Source organism: Girardinichthys multiradiatus, chromosome 5, assembly GCF_021462225.1.
Source record: "Girardinichthys multiradiatus isolate DD_20200921_A chromosome 5, DD_fGirMul_XY1, whole genome shotgun sequence".
Taxonomy (NCBI): Eukaryota; Metazoa; Chordata; class Actinopteri; order Cyprinodontiformes; family Goodeidae; genus Girardinichthys; species Girardinichthys multiradiatus.
In genome coordinates this window covers 27,118,978-27,135,846 of record NC_061798.1, presented here as the reverse complement: position 1 = coordinate 27,135,846, position 16,869 = coordinate 27,118,978, and the positions used below count along the sequence as shown (strand labels likewise).

Sequence of the window (16,869 nt, the reverse complement as noted above, 5' to 3'; positions counted from 1 at the left end):
ATGAGAAAAGACGCATAACCTAAAACACTTGCAGCTCTGTGTGCAGCAAAAATAATAATACAAGAGGAGAGAGGTTTTCTTTAGAAGTCTCAAACTTTTATATTCAGAGGTATGCATCTTACTATTTGGTGAAACAGCCTTTTTAACTGCATGACTTGGGTCAAACATTTTGGGTTTCCTTCCATAAGCTTCTTACAATAGTTTGCTGTCATTGTGACCAATTCCTTCAGGCAGAAGACGTGTAACTCAGTCAGGTTTGTAGGCCAGCCGGCTCACTGCTCTGATCACAACTCTTTTGTGGGACTGAGATCAGGGCTTTGTGTAGGCATCTCCAAAGCATTGACTTTGTTGTCCTTCAGCAACTTTGTAACTAATATCATCTACATATAATCCATGTTTAAATGTTTGTGCAATATAAAACTAAATGTTAGGAATATTAACGTTTTATCACATTAACTGACTGTACAGCTGAGTCTGTGTTCTCATTAGTCATTGAGCCACGATCAGTCTGAATAAAGAGGAGCAGATCAGTAACTAATTTCTATGCTAAGGACAGCTAAGGATCATTGTCCATTTGGAAGACGTTAGCATCCAGGCCCATGTCTTTAACTGTTGCCTCAGAATTTAAAAGTAAAGTTATTTCAGCACCAGACCCTCATGCAGGAGCACACCTCCATAATAGGATGCTGCCACACTCGTACTTCATAGTTGGGCCTGAAGAGCCCAACCTTTCCCTCTAAATGTAATGGTCATTACGATGGTCATTATTGCCAAACTCCAATTTTACTTTCATTAGCCAACAGGACATGTCTGCAAACGTCAAGGACTTTGTGACTGAGTACATATACAAATTCTTGTCTGGTTTATCATGTTGCTTATGGATAAATGGCTTCTCCTTCACTGGCTTGCCTTTCAGGCCATTGAGTTGTTTCACTGTTGATAATAACACCATCTCACCAACTTCAGCCAGCATCTTCACAAGATCTGTGGTTTGCTCTGGGTTTGATACACACCAAAACACATTAGCAGGACAGCGGGACAGCTGGGCATTCCCATGTTGTTTATGTTTGTGTATTATTGTTTGAACAGATAAACGTGGCACCTTCGGGTGTCTGGAAATTTATACTCAAGAATAAATCAGAGTTGTGGAAGACCAGAAATCTTGGCTGATTTCGTTTGATTTTCTTGTGACGTCACACAAGGAAGAAATGTGTTTGCCTTCAAATAGATCCACAGGTGTGCCTCGGTTAGCTCAAGCCCTATTTCAGCTTTCCCATATTGTTTAAAGGCATACTAATTTTATTTCATGTTAAATTCAGAATTTGTTGAAAGCATCAAAAGAATCTCTTCTTCTTCTTGCATTTAGCAAATAGATGTCATTTGGCAATTCTAACTGACCTAAAAAAGGTCAAGTTAAGTCCGTTTTATGTCAGGCTGTCAAAAAAAAGGTTATATATCTTTATAAAAGGTTGTTGTAAACAACTAGGTTCTCTTGTAAGAGTTGCAGGTGGCATATAAACAGGTTTGAAAATTTAGAAAGAAAACTATGAGAGACTAGTTTATAGTTATGAGAAGCATAAGATAGTATTGTATATTTAAATCCTCAGGTTTGATTTTAAATATTGTTTCAATTTAACCACCGTTTCCTGTATTTTACATGAGTTCCTGTACATCCATTGATTAATGAGGGTTATTTGAGTTTAGTTTATTACAAAGTCAGCCAAAGTTTTAACAGGAAGAGGAAGACTGTTCATTACACAAACAAATAAATGACTGGCTAATGATCATTGATTTACCAAAAGGGCTGAAACAATTCATCGGATTAATCGTAATTAATCGATTATTAAAATAATTGTCAACTAATTTGGTAATTGAATAATAGATAACTGGAGTATACAGAATCTGAAACATACCATTTGCTGAAAGAACAACCCACTCAGAGCAATAATTAGGCCACATTTGTTCAAATATATAAACATTTTGCATTAAAGCTGAAAAACCTTCTTTGTTCATAAATATATGCTATCCAGAAGTCCACATTTTGCACAGCTTTAGCTTCACCTGGTTCAAATTCTGTAAAATATCTCCTATCAAGCATCTTTTGCTAGCCGATTATTAATTGAAAAAATAGTCGAAAAATGAATCATTACCTAAATGATTACAAATAATACATTAGAAAACACTCTAAACAAATAATTATAGGTACTAGATCTGACATTTCAACTCTGGTAGTGTAATATATAAACATTTCTTAGCCATTTTTGGTGTACTAAGATTTTACAAACATTTTAGGTTCCTAAATGATTAGCAAAAAGTCTTCACAGCTCTTACAAGAGCTATTTTTGTCTTCATTCGAGGAGAAATCCTGCATTCACATTAATTGCATTGGACATGCTTTAAAAACAACACAAAGATCCAGGTGTTATTACACATCCACACCCGTTTTATAAAATGAACCACTCCCGCAAGTGGAGGAGCCGAGCAGAGATGGGTTGCAGATTGGAACAAAAAGACAGGGGCCAGTAGTGCTCCTGCGGAGAGAGACAAGAAGGACCGAAAAAAAACGTGACTCGGCAGCCTAAGAGCTGTTATGCAACCGCTGACCTACTAACACATATCTGTAGCAGCGGAGCCGGAGAAACTGGAGCAAAGTGTCCGGCAGCGCACAGCCGACGCGCAGGCAGCCCGAGCCAAAAAGGACAGGAACAGCATCCAGCCGAGCCAGTGACTCATCCGTCACCGAGCCGAGCGGCGCCACTCGCTCAAACTTAGTTTTATTTCACAGTTCCTCTCTCTTTTTTTTTTTCCGCTCCTGGAGGTTTCCTCCTCTGAAGGGACAATACGGGAAGGAGGAAGCGGGAGCGAGACAGCTTTTGTGTCGGGGGAAGCCTGAAGGTTTTTTTTTTCCCTGCTGCTGCTGTTGCTCCTCCGGGACGCTGAAAGGTATGTTTTGACTGAGCTGTGGACTGCTTCGTGGACTCCCTTCTTTCCCTGCGTGTCTGTGTGGGTGTTTTAAACCTACTGTGGCCTCATATAAAGCCGTTTCACCGACGGGGGGACGGGATGCGCATGGCCGGGTATTGTTCACATGGCGACTCGCTGCTCCGCCGGTTTGATCCCGCGTCTGTGCGTGACTTTCAGGCGTTTGCGCCTTTCCTTTTCGGTCACGTAACACACGACTCGCAGGGGAGCCAAGCTGGACACGGTTTTTAAATTTTCTCTCTGTATTTTTCTTTATTGGCTTCAGACAGGGGCGCATATGTGGTCAATGTCAAGGCGAGGTACAAACCCTCATGGCGGTGTGTTGCAGTGAACAGGGACAGCTGCTGGGCTCTGTTGTCCGCTTAATACTCTCACTATAATAAGTCTTACACGTGGCATGCTGCTTTTCTTACGTTTTTGCTGCCTATTAAACAACTACTGCGTTATTAATTTATCTCTTTAGTTCATGCAAACAGAGCCTGTTTGGGTTCAGTTTAATTCAAAATGTGTTATATATGGAACATCTTCAGTAAAAACATACATTTGTTGGAAATATTTATTCTTGTGTATGATAAACAACCTGTTTTAGTAGCATTTTGAATTGTTGTGCAGTAGGCATTAGGGAGACATTGATAACCTTGAGGAAAAATGCGGCTTTACACAAACATTTCCATAATTTGATGATTTTCTTTGAAAACAGAAAAACCAACAGCTATTCATATCGCTGCTAAAATAGTGAAGCTTAATTATTGTTACAGTCATAAACATTTGGGTTTTTATTTTTATTCTGGTACACTGACTTAGGTAATAATATACAATTAAGTCTCACTAAATTTAGCAGGTTTAAATCTAAGTAAATTTGTGTAAAATTTTGTCATCTAATTGGGTAGGAACAACTAATCTTATACTTAAACCTAGCCTTTTTTTAAAAAAATATCTTCCAATTGAATGTGTAAAAAAGAAGGTGAAATATTAACATAATAGTTTAAAATAAAGGGCCTATTGCACAGAATATCAGAGCTTTTCTAAAGTGACTCAAGCTGATTGTTTAGTCAAACTATCTGCTCTGGTAGCCACAAATATGCCGCTTGTAGCTCACTAACTAGTTTCAACACAGCATTATCTTAATAAAAATAATAGGTTGCGCTCCTGTAGTTTCCCCGTTTTGACTGTCCCTATTTTTTTGACAAAAAATGTTCCCAAATATCCATTGGGAAATGTGAAGCATCAATCTTTTAGCCAGTTGACTGGCAGTGCGCAGGAATATGTTAGGAGGGAGGGGGAGAGCATGCCTACAAGCCGGAAAAAAACCAAAAAAACGTTCATCACTCCTGTACTTTCTAATTTCTCAAAAAAAATAAAGACTTTAGACTATAAGAACAGTATTCAATGAAAAGCTTTGTGCTTTCGAAACAGTAGCTATTTTAAAAAAGGTATACCCCCCCTACTTTACAAGTAATGCTTTAGTTTTGTTCAAATTTGTTTAGTTTTGTTCAAATATGTGGATCAGTTGGTTGTCCTTTTTGATGACGGTTTATAGGTTGTTTACTGAAGCCCACAGTTTTTCTTTAAGGAGAGTCAAAGGATGACATAACCAGCAGCGCACTGCAGGGAAAAGCAATAAGCAGCAGGTCGCTGCTGGGAGACAGAGGCCAGTAACAGACTCATTGTTTCTACACAGTATCAAAAAGTCTTAAAAAAGTATTACATTCGGTTTTTATTATTTATAAGTCTGGATAGGTATAAAAAAAAGGCAGAGTATAGAAAAATGTTTGAGTTTTCAGACAAGTGGAAAATGAACAGCTTATTTGCACCTATTTATAATACTTGACATAATGTTAGACTTGCTAATCTTATTGGGTTTTGAATTAATGGAACTACAGATGAATGCAAACTCATTAAAATAAAAAAATATAATTTAAAAAGGCAAGTTGACAGTGTTTTGTTAACTTCTAGACCCAATTAGATCGGGTTTTAAAAAAAGGTCCGGTTTAGATGCCAAATCTGTAAATCATCTGTATTTAATGTAGAATGATAAATTTTTCAGTCCAAAGTTTTTAAGTTTTAGAGATTTTAAAATGGAGCTGAGCTACGTTTGTTGACCTGAAAAAAGGAAGGGAACAGCCTTTTACCACACTTCACATGACTAAACATGCACATTATAAAAACCCTAGTAGGTAAATGTTCTGTATTCAAATGTCCAGGCTGTTTATAAAAGTGCAATAAAGTGATAATATTTTAGCGTGGAAAAGTATGGTAAAGTTTTAGGAACCCTGTTGAGTTCTGCACACACCCGACATATTTAGTTTTTAATTTCCATAGCAGAAACAGAGTCAATCTTCACAGTGGGAGCTGTGTTTTTACAAAATGCGGTGATGTAACACAGCTGCTCACTGTCTGCTGGTGCTATTTTTAACCTGATTACCTCTGTTAATCCACCAGAAAACATATAGCAACAGGGTGAACCAGATGCAGCTTTTCTTGTGCCCCTTTCCTGTTTTGCAGCAGATCTCAATAAGATCTTGGTGTTGGTTTGTTGTAAAGTTAGCAGCAGAGAGTCCAGGCTTGTGATGCAATGAATTGGAAACCCCTGTCTGGCTAGGACAGGCGGAGCACTGGTGAATCTGGCTGCTGCCAGTCGGTCTGGTTTCACAGTGGGTGCATTGCTCACTCTGTCCAAGCCAGCTCTCCGAATGTAGGTCAGACCTGAATCTGGGTGAGGAGGACAGACATAAGGTTCGCAGGGCAAGGACTGGACTACTTTTCTGCGGATTTGGCTGAGGCTCTGAAAGGCACAAGATTAGAGATGCAGTTCCTGTTGCATCCCATGTTCTATATCTTTATTTGAAATCCAATTGAGCTTATTAAGAAAATGCTTTAAAAATCTGCACCTTTTGCTTTGTTGGCAGTGTTTCCAATTACATATCGGCAGCTCTTGAATGGCACATTGTCATAACCACCTTAGTCTCTGTCAGGGAAGTTTTGTCTCTTAGTTTTGTTTGACACAAAAGAAGTGGGGCAAACAAAAAATGAAGACTCCGAACTGGGGCCTCCTCCACGTGTGTGGTGTTGGATCGTTTTAAGCATGGAGGAGGGGGAAAAGAACGTTGTGCGTTTTTACTCATGCTTGCCTTGGAGAGGGTCAGAGGTGAAGCATTCCTCCACCAAGTGGCAAGTGGCTGTGAACTACATTCGGGGGGTTCCTCTGTGAAAACACACAGAATACAGATCACAGCGAATCACTGTTTTTAGCAGAACAAAGGGCAAATTACACAATGCGCCATGCCTGAGCTCTTATCTCCTGAGTCTACATAGCTACGCTGAGGTATCTGAGGTCAGCCTGTAAACCTGTAGCATCTGCTACGTTGCAATATGAATGCGTTACACAAGCTTTGCTCCTCACCAGGAGAAAATTCAGAGCACGTAGGCGAGGAGCAACAACGGCAGCCCCTCCCCGGGCAGTCCTGAGAGGGAGCCTGGGAGTGCATTTGGCTGCAGAGATGGGTGTGTGCCATGACGTCAATGCTGTTGCGCTATCTCTGGTTATAATTTCCCCATCTGCCTTGGATTTCTGTTGTAATGTGCTGAGGAAAGGTGTAATGTACTCTCCAGTGATCAGGAGTTGGTGTTGCATAAAGAAAAAAAAATCCACGTTATGTCGAAGACGATGACGTGTTTGAGTGCATCTTGTTTCATCCTGCTGCAGCAGAGTCTGTAAAATTCCTCTCATGTCCGCTAACTGAATTCCTTCTGTCACCAGATCTCCCCCTCTCTCTCCCTCTGCGTCCCCCCCCCCTTACCTCTTTCACTATTTTTAGTGTACACTCCAATACTCTCCTGCTTCTCCCCTCCCTTGCAGTCCCACTGACCTATTTAGTGGCGCACCGTCAAAGACAGGAGGAGTGTTTACTGCTTTGCGTTATTTCTAGGTCAGTGGGACAGAGCAGAGACGTGTGCGTGCTTTCTTCCCGCCTGCCTTTGTTTTCTCGCTGCCTCTCTCCTCCCTCTTAATGAAAATTATCCAACATCAGGGAGGGCGGAGGCTTTCAGCCTACATTTTTCCACATCGTTTTGTGCTACTCGGTTCAGATTTCTTTGTGTTGCATGCAGAGCGTATAAAGGACACTTCTAAGTTTCAGCGAGGCAAATACACAGCTTTTTATTCAGAGCTGTTTAAGGTATTAGGCTGTTCAAGGACACAATGTGGGTTTTATTCTTAATAAATCGGGGTTATGTAACAGGGTCACTGACTCTGGAATAAGCTGAGAAAGCCTGAAAGACATTAATTACTTTAACGCACTTATGTGTTGTGGAATCTGCAGTTCTAAAAAAAGGTGAGCAATGTATTTTAGTCAGTTTTGTTTTTACTAACTAGGTTTTGCTGAAAGGCTGCACAGTATATCCAAACACATCCTCCAATATTGAGATGATACTGCTTGGATGCACTGTTTGGTGGGATATCATATTTCAAATGCATGAATGCATTTTTTACATGCTAATATTATATTTGGCGTGTGGAACAGACTTGCACCACCTTCAGTGACCTCACTTGATCTAATTTCTTTAGCAACTGAGATGCTAAAGCTCAAAGAGTGCTAAGAATATTTTAATCAAGAAAAAGACATACAACATTCTGGGAAATGTGGGTTATTTGTAATCAATATAGTTATTGCCACATTTGCAATAGTATCGCAGGTACATGTCTTCCTGATATTCACGCAGGCCGAGCGAAGGACTGCAATTCTGACCCACATGTCGTCACTATTTGGGTAACAGGTGTGGTTCTGGGAGATTCTTTGTTCAGCTCTATTTGCTCTCTTTGCCTGGAGAGACTGCAAAGACTTGTAGGTGCTTGCTGTGTCTTCAACAAAATTTAAAAAATTTCTGTAAACCTTACAGTTACATAAGAGCTCACAATAAATTTAACCTCTTTCTGTCTGAATTTATTAAACAGGTATATAAAAAATAAATTATTGGTGTTTTTGCTTTCAAACTAATTCTAAATTAAGTAGAGATGGTTAAATTCCACATTCCACATACAATAGGTATGCAAAAAATTGAGCAAATCAACTAAATTAGTCATAATTGGACACAACCTCAACCACTAGATGTGGTCCTTGCAATGTGATCCTTTATGTGTGGAATCTGCATCAGGCTGCATTAAGATAGGAAGATGTTTATGATTAATTTGTGACAAGAGTCTAAAAGGGGTTAACCAAGGTTGTGTATTGTAGCACACAAAAACATTTGTCTAGAAATCCACTGATCAGGCTGTTCCTGGCCAGTACCAATCTCCTAGTTTCCGATTATTCTGTCTTATACACCATCACACTATCACACAGAACTGAGGCAACAGATACTCAGATACCCTCGCAATGACCCAATAACTTTACCTAATCTTAGGCTACATCATGCAAACACTTGTCCTGCTTTGATGAAAATCTACTCACCACATTATGCTGGATGCTTGTAACTGAAAGGACACTGACAGCATGGCCTACTTTGTGATTAATTTGACTTATAATTATTGGCCACTCAGGGCCACTCAGAGAATTTCAGTTTTATTTCCAAGATGGTCAGTTTTTCGTTACATATGGAAAAAAGCTACAATAAGGGGGCGTCATGGCAACAGTGATGGACCTTATTCCGACAAAGTTAACCACTGAGAACACGCTTCATTTCTTCAGACTTGTGTGACACGTTTTTTTGATGTTCTAGCATACATGGCAAGATATGAAACAGTATGACAGTAGCAGGACAATAAAACATAAAAGAGGATAAATGTGCTGCGGGCTCTTTGATAGAGATAGTAGTTTTGAATCTGGCCTAAAATCAAGGAATAAAAACATTATTCCCACTGATGCACTGATTTCTCTAAAAAAAATGCTGGAAAGCACATCCTTTTGGTTGATGTGTTCACAGACTCATAATTGTGCTAGTTCCTTCATTTTATACATTTGATGAACAGGGAAAAAACATATTTAGTTTTTTATCTGCAAATTATGGCTGAGACCTGATTGTGGGAAAATCGCCCGATTCCAATCTCTGGACAATTGACTGGTGTATCTCTGCCTTTGTCATGAGTTCTTCTGAAAGCATGGAAACAAAACAGCGATAACACTGTTTTTGGACTTAATATTTGATTTCTTTAAAAGCTTTAAGGAGGTCTCATGTATAAATGTGGTTCTTTTTTTAGCTTGTGTCCATTTAGTTGAAATTAGGCTCCACTGAATCCAATTTCCCAGTGAATAAAATTTCGTTCTCTTAAATATGTTTTGAGAGGCTATCGTTGCAAAAGCATCCCCTATGCTAAAATGTCTCATTTAGGCTCCATTATAATTCCAGTGAAGTAAATAAAAAGCAAAGCCACACTGATTGTTATCAGAGGCACATTGACCTAGATTACGTTCACTCTCCATGCCATAAAAGGGTGTTTTCATGCTTATGAGGCACTGCAGGGCTCAGTGCTGTGATGTGTAATTAATTGCTCCATAAGACCTTGTGCAGCAAGAGAACTGAAGGAACCAGAGCAGATCTTGCTGTTACATAACACAAGCTGCCAACATCCGTTAGTGCTGCTTTTTTTTTTTTTTGTTTTATGGGGCAACACATGATGGGTGGTAAAGGCTTCCTGTTTAGCTGCAAAGTTGAGATGACACGAGGAAGCTCAGTTTGTGGTGTGTAATTTTGGAAACTGCAATGTCTACCAGAGAAACTGAGATGTTGTTGTTGTTGTTATTGTTGTGATAGAACCTCCTCCAGGCCAAAAATCAGAAGATGTTTCTCTTTTCATGCACCATACAAAACCATCAGCACTACAAAAGTCAGTCCTCCCTCAGCTCTTTATTAGTTCGTCTCTGCAGAGCTTGCACTAGGACAGCCAATTTCACTCCGAGTCATGAACAGAGTTTTGCAGATGCAGCACTGTTTACACATTTAACCACAGTCTCAACTATTTTTGTGTGTGTTCCACATACATTCTCTTAATCTCTTAAATCATTAATAAAAAATCCAATTTATTTACTCAATGAAGCACAATAAGCAGCCTGTGCTACAGCTAACACATATAATCTCCGTTTTTTCAAATAAATGTCACATCAGACTGTTTTACTTCTGTTGCTAATCTAACTTTTTTCTCTCATTTGTTTCCTTCCTCTCTTTTCTGCTGCCTTAGTAACCCAGTTAGAGGGGGACATCTCGAAAGCTGAGTTCTCAAAGAGCCCTGGAGAAGACGTACTGACCTACATCCTACGTAAGACACAGTGAGAATCAGAGCGGCGACCTGAAAAACTCCACGGCTCTGCTGAAGACTGACGAAGAGGCTGATAAACTCAAAGTCACCTCCTGCAAGACTCCAGGGAGCTTTGAACTATTTGAAGAATCAGCTTTAAAATCACTACAATCAACCCTCAACCTTGTTTGCTGTTTTCCCCTTTTATTTTTCAGAACACTACTTCAATGTCTGAAGTTTTTGTTGAGTTCCACCTCTTTTTAATCTTTTTGGCTAATTTGGACACTTGAAATTTTTGACCTTAGAGGATAAGTAAGAGAAATCAATGAGGCAGTTCTCTCAACAAGCACAAATACCTCATCCAGAAGTTTTTACTGATCCAGCGACATAGGTCAAACATCATACCAACAAATTAGAAGGCTCATTTAACCTTTGCTTCTTTTACATCCACCTTTTCCCCTTCAATAGGGTCATATTTTGGCCCCCAGTTGGGAAAAAATGGAAAGTCTCAGTCTAATTATCCCATCCAACACCAACAACAGCATGATGGAAGCTGAAACATTTTCGCCCTACAATGGTAGCGTTCCTTCCCCCAGTCCTGAAGGTTCAGCGCAGACCAGCCGCCAGCCCAAAGGCTCCAAAACAAACGTGTCCTCACGTCGCAAGCGAGAGTTCATTTCTGATGAGAAGAAAGATGCCTCATATTGGGAAAAACGGAGGAAGAACAATGAGGCGGCCAAGCGTTCAAGGGAGAAGCGTCGCCTCAATGATATGGTGCTGGAGAATCGCGTCATGGCACTAAATGAGGAGAACGTTCGTCTGAAGACTGAACTCCTTCAGCTCAAGCTGCGCTTTGGTCTTATCAGTGCATCCTCCTACATGGAGAAAAGTCAGCAGATCACCAACAGTGCCGGTGATGGTAGCCCAGGTAGCATTGGGAGCAGCACCAATGGGACCCCTAACAGTAACACCTACCACTCGAGCAGCGGCTACTCCAGTGCGTCCCAAGTGATGCTGAATTCTGACTCCTCTGAAGCTGAACAGTCCAGCCGGAGTGAACGCCATACCATGCTCCACAAGTACTCACCTCTGGGCTCTGTGTCTGATATGTCTGATGGTTCTTCCAGAGATAGCCCTGAACCCATCAGCTACAACATAAAGAAAGAACCCTTAGGCATGGAGATGGGTGGAGTGGAAAGCAACAGGATTCCAAATGGAATCACCAATGGGATACCAAATGGAGCTTACCATGGCAACAACACTCTGGTTTCACCTCACCAGCAAAACACCACATTAGCTGAAACTGCCAGAGACTACCAGCATCATCAGCAGGAGCAGCAGCAGTGCCACATGGAGACCACTGGTCATGCTCCACAGGCCACCTCTGCACAGAGGAGCGTCATCTTGTACCGTTCCAGCAGTGGCTGTTATCCCATGGAGAACCAGAAGCTGGAAAACCAGCAGTCCCACCAGAACAGACCACCACAGCACATCCAGCACAACTTGCCCTCAGAGTTCTCTGACTGTTCAGTAAGCATCTCTGAGGTTGCAGAGAAGCTAGAGAGGACAAAGACCATGGACTCACCTCAGTATGAATACAGCAATGAGTCCTCAGAGGAGCTTCAGCAAAGGTACAATCACAGTGCCCAACTGCCACATGACAACCTCCCCTGCTACAGCTACCAGGCTCAGGAGAACCGTCCTCAGCACAGTGCAAGTTACCAGAACTCCTTTGCCCCTGAGCTTATTAGCAGTGAGGAAAGCAAGTCCTTCATACAGCACAATGGCTACCTCGGCACACTGGATGAAGAACCCCCTGTGCTCACTTACGAAGGAGGGCCTCGACCTAATGGTTTTTATCAGGAGAACTCCTCTGCTAAAGACACCTCCTCAAGCGATGGAGACCCTCGGAGCTCTGACAAAGAAGGCTCCACCGATGACGAATCCCCCTCATCATCCTCCTCAGATATCAGCAGCTACCACCAGAAGACAGAGGGAGCTGGCGGTTTGCATGGCGAATACCAAGCCGAGGTCAAAGCCACTGCCCTGCCCCACAAGCTCCGTCTCAAGTACAGAGCCCTGTCCAATGGGGCAGCTGGAGCTCAGGTGGAGGGACTGGTCTCCAACTCTATGTCCCCTTCCCCCACTCTGCCCCAGCACCCCTACTTAGCTCTACCCAGCAACCCTGCCAATGGCCAATCCAACGGAGAGGGAAAAGATACTCAGACTGAGTATGTGGAAGAAGTCAAGCCTGAGGTGAATAACAGGGGAGAGGGTAAAAAGGATGGAGGGAAAAAGGGATCTGGTGGTGGAAGGAGTGGACGGAATAAGAGGCGAGATTAAGAACAAACATAAGCAGTTTACGTATTTTCCTGTCACCTCTCTGTCATCTGCTGAACATAGACAGCTACAACTCACACCGGCACTTTGCAGGACAGAAAACAAGGCAGTGATCTGTGTGAGGTGTATTTAGTACTGCGTGAAAACGTATCAGGATATGCGAAATCCCAGATCCAAGCTCTAGAGGAGCTTCGCCCAGAGCATGGTGTGAAGGAGAATTTTTCACAGCCAGATAGTGAAGTTTTCTTTCATATTTCACCATCAAATTCACTGTGTCACCCGTAACCCCTTCCTATACTCTCTCCTACCTCCCAAAGATCCCTCAGAATTAAAATAACAGATACAGGAGGGATAGCTGAAACTTCAGAGTTGGACTTTGTGACATTTCCCTTAAGGAAAAATTTATTTTTCATTTTTATAAATTGCCTTATTGGCTAGTCTGCATTGCGGCATTATGGGAGCATTCCTTTTACCAAAGATACGCATATTTCCTTTACCTTCTCCCTTTTTGGCAATCGTCCCCCCCCCCCCACCCCCCCCAGACACACACGTACATTTGACCTTCTTATATCACACTTAGCCCGTTCAACCGAACTGGATTTTAATAACCATCAGCACACAAGTCCCCTTCACTCCCAAAGGCACTTAGATTGTATATTACTGTGAAATAAATTTGCAGATATCAAATATATATTTTAAGAAAAAAAAATGTGGCAAAAACAACAAAAAAATGAATAAAAGCAGTGGGAGGAGAAAAATGTAGACTTACAAATGATGCGTGTTGTTTTGAAAAACCTTGTACAGCCCTGTTTTTTTAATCTCATTAATGCCTCAAAAACTTTCTTTTACTAAAACTGTGAGCTACTACTCATAAAAAAGAAGACCGGTACAGTTTTCTCAGGCTGTGTTCAGATTGTCCACTCGTTCACTATAAATAAGCCATCCATCTTTGTAGTGGGTTGGAAATTCCAACTTTAAGCTTTCATTTAAGTATGTGGTTCACTAGAAATTTGTGTCATGTGATGTTATGTCATGTGATGATAATGTCAATTAAAATAGACCACAGAACTAGGGACAGAATTTACCTTGCATGGTAAGGTTAGCATTAGCGCGCTAACCTTTGTTTTCTGCTAGCGTGCTAATGTTAGCTTTGGCATGCTAAAATTAGTACTAGTGTTAGCATTTGCTTACATTTATACATAGTAGAGTTGATAATGTTAGTAATAGCAAAGTAAACATAGTATGGTGTTAGCATCCTAATGTTAGCATTAGTGTTTGCATTAGCATGCTAATAATTGCAATTCTAAGACTGAAAATGTCTAATTCTACCAATTCCCTTTCAGTCTTAGTTGAAGTACCTCTCAAATTTTAAAGCAAAACAAGAAGGTAAAGATGTCAAAGATAAGTTGTAAATATATGTAAGAACATAAAATGTGAGTCCCATTTTAACCATATGCTTGCTTATTTATTTGCACACATACTACAATTTTAAAAACAGTTTTTAGGTATTTAATAGCTTTCCATGTGTAGTGTTCCAATTTTTTTATATTGAAAGTTGCATTCTTAATGCTGCTTGAGTGGATACATTATAAAACCGTGTGAAAACAAATTTGTATCATGACGTTTAATGTCTGTATTATAAATGCAGGTTATGTTAATTATGTGTTTTCAGCCACAACATCATCTCATGCTGTCCATCATCTCAAATTTGGGGGTGCTTTTTGGTTTTCCCTTTAGGTGTTTGTTTAACATTGCATACAGTTATGAAGTACCCTGGACAATAATTGAGGAGTTTTCAAACTGGAAGAAATACCTGCAAACCCTAATTCTTAGTTTTAGAGATGCACCAATCAGATTTCAACTTGCTTTACCAAACTCAAAAACAAAGTGTATCAAAGAAAAAACATGTTTGTTAATATGCTTACATACTAAAAAGTGGGAACTTTAAGTTTTGATGTATTTAATGAATCTACACAACTTGTGTCAGAATCAGTCGGGGGAAACCTGTTAATTTGTTGATTTATTGGTGCATCATTACTTAGAGCTTTATATGGCGAACACGATATTGAGAATAAGTGAACGAGTAGACATTTCGAACACAGGTTCACAATGGGATCCATGCTCAGACCATGTGCGCTCTTTGACCAGTTGTGTCCATATCAGTTAAGGCAATGTAGTCCCACATGGCCTTTACAGAACCTGACAAGCACAAGACTTGTTAGTCATTCATTCAGCAAAATTCATTGAATCAATAAAACATCTCTCCAGTCACAACCAGCAGAGCTGCTCTCTTTTGGATAAGGTGCCTCTTTACTGTGTTGTTTCTTGTCCGCATGTTGGCCAATGTCTTAGACCCCTCACAACTTCGCACTGATTTGTTTTAGCTATAGTAGCTGCAGTAGTTGATACAGTATTTAAACTGTTTTACTTCCTGGTGCCTGCCTCTGGCCACTATGTATAAATGTAAAGTTGTCTCTATCTTGTATACTGCTGTCCTTATTATTTTTATTAATATTTTATCAATATTGTCATTTTCTATTCTATTGTTATGTGTGTATTATTTGTCAGCCACTTGTTTCATTATGCTCTAAGCTCTTCCTTGTTGTGTTGTGTATTTACCCATTGCTACCCTTTACTGCAGTTACCATTTGTATTCTGTGTTACTGTATAATCTTTGTCTTTCGCCTAAAGGCTTCCTGAAAATGGAAAAAAACCCAACTTGTCCAGAAGTAATTATGTACTGATATAATTCACGTTGATATGCAAATGGCTACAAGAGAAAACACTCAGTTTTAATTGTGAAACATTCAAAATGGGGGAAAATATTAAAGGTTGTTGAATTGATTAGTCTCCTTTGACCTTTTTGAGTCTGTCTTAAAGAATGCTTTATTAAAAGTGACACATGTACAGAAGTTGCATAAATCCAATGATACTCATGTGGATCTCAATGATTTTAAACATTTCTGTAATTGAGTTTCAATTGAAACTAATATTTTCTACAGATTAATTTCACAATGATATATTGCAGATATTTATTAGTTAGTTTTGATGATTATGGATTGCAGCTAATAGAAAATTTCATACATAAATATATTATGGATTACACAATTATAGGTTACACTGTTGACACTTGCCTGTAGACAATCACTGATACCCTTCACAAAGTCACAAAAGATCATTGCTAAACAAACTAGCTTTTCACAGCGTGCTGTGTGCAATGTGGAAAGTTGAATGGAAGGAAAAAGTGTGGTAGATAAAGGTGCTCCAGCAACAGTGATAACTGCACCATTAACAGGACCTGGAGGGAAATAAAACAGTTTAGGCGAGATGTGGACTCAGCTTGGCATCAGTGCATCAAGAGTCACCACATCCACACATATCCAAAACACATTCCTTGTTTTAAAAACTCCTGAACCAAACACAATGGAAGAAGTGTTTTACCTGGGCTAAGGAAAAAAGGACTGGACTGTTGTTGAGTGGTCCAAAGTTCTCTTTCCATGTGAACTAAAATATTGATTACATTTGAAAAAACACCCCCAGCCCACCACCACCACTATCACCTTGGTGATCTCTGGAAGGCAGTCATTATCAGATAATTTTAACAAACAGTCCTTCAGTTTTAAGTTTGTCTCCAAAAGAAGTTAACCAACTTTATTAGATGCACATGTCAAAAACTAACAAGAATTTAATACTCTGCTACAGTTTTACATCACTAACTCACATATCCAGTGACAATTGGAAACACTGAAATGATTTGAATGCCACATACCTTGAACCCTGTCAAGGTTAAGTGTGAGTGTTTTACTTGGCTGATTTGTTCCACATCTAGCAGGAAATACCTCTACCATGACGTAAGTAGGTGTAGGTGATCTTTAATTGTAGTTAAGTAGCTTTATGCCACCCCCCCCTGAGCATTCCTCCTGGTGTACACAGACCTCCTGCAAGAAAACATGATTCATGAGAGCTGGCTCTGTTCTTTCAATGTTCCAACCCTCATTTCAGATGCTTGACTCATGCAGTTCGATAAGTGCTATCCTAATGTATACTTACCTTTCCATCAACGCCAGCATTAGGGCTCCTCTCCTGTGTTTTTGACTTCCAAAACACATCAATGAGCCAGAGTCACACAATGACCTTGCTATTACATAGTCATACGCTGTCCTGTCCTTTGACCACTGTTTACAGAATACATCAATTTATGCAGTAGTGCAGTTAAAGTCTGTCAGATCTTTGTATAGTTAAAGCCTAAACTTTGTTAGCGGTAAGGCTCTTTAGAAACCGTTTATGTAGTTGATTGAACAGGCTTGCAAAATGAT

At 40.1% G+C, this 16,869-nt stretch overlaps 1 protein-coding gene across 2 annotated transcripts; it reads left to right on the top strand.

Moving 5' to 3' along the window:
- The first annotated feature begins 2,437 nt into the window (after window positions 1-2,437).
- nfil3-5 (nuclear factor, interleukin 3 regulated, member 5) lies at window positions 2,438-15,397 on the top strand. 2 transcript variants are annotated; one of them, XM_047366080.1, is made up of 2 exons: window positions 2,438-2,943; window positions 10,157-15,397. In XM_047366080.1, the coding sequence occupies exon 2, from the start codon at window positions 10,712-10,714 to the stop codon at window positions 12,554-12,556; it is 1,845 nt and encodes a 614-aa protein (XP_047222036.1). In that variant the 5' UTR covers window positions 2,438-2,943; window positions 10,157-10,711; the 3' UTR covers window positions 12,557-15,397. The 2 variants fall into 2 exon arrangements, with proteins under 2 accessions (XP_047222036.1, XP_047222037.1); XM_047366081.1 differs by lacking the exon at window positions 2,438-2,943 and adding an exon at window positions 6,979-7,316.
- The last annotated feature ends 1,472 nt before the right edge of the window (window positions 15,398-16,869 follow it).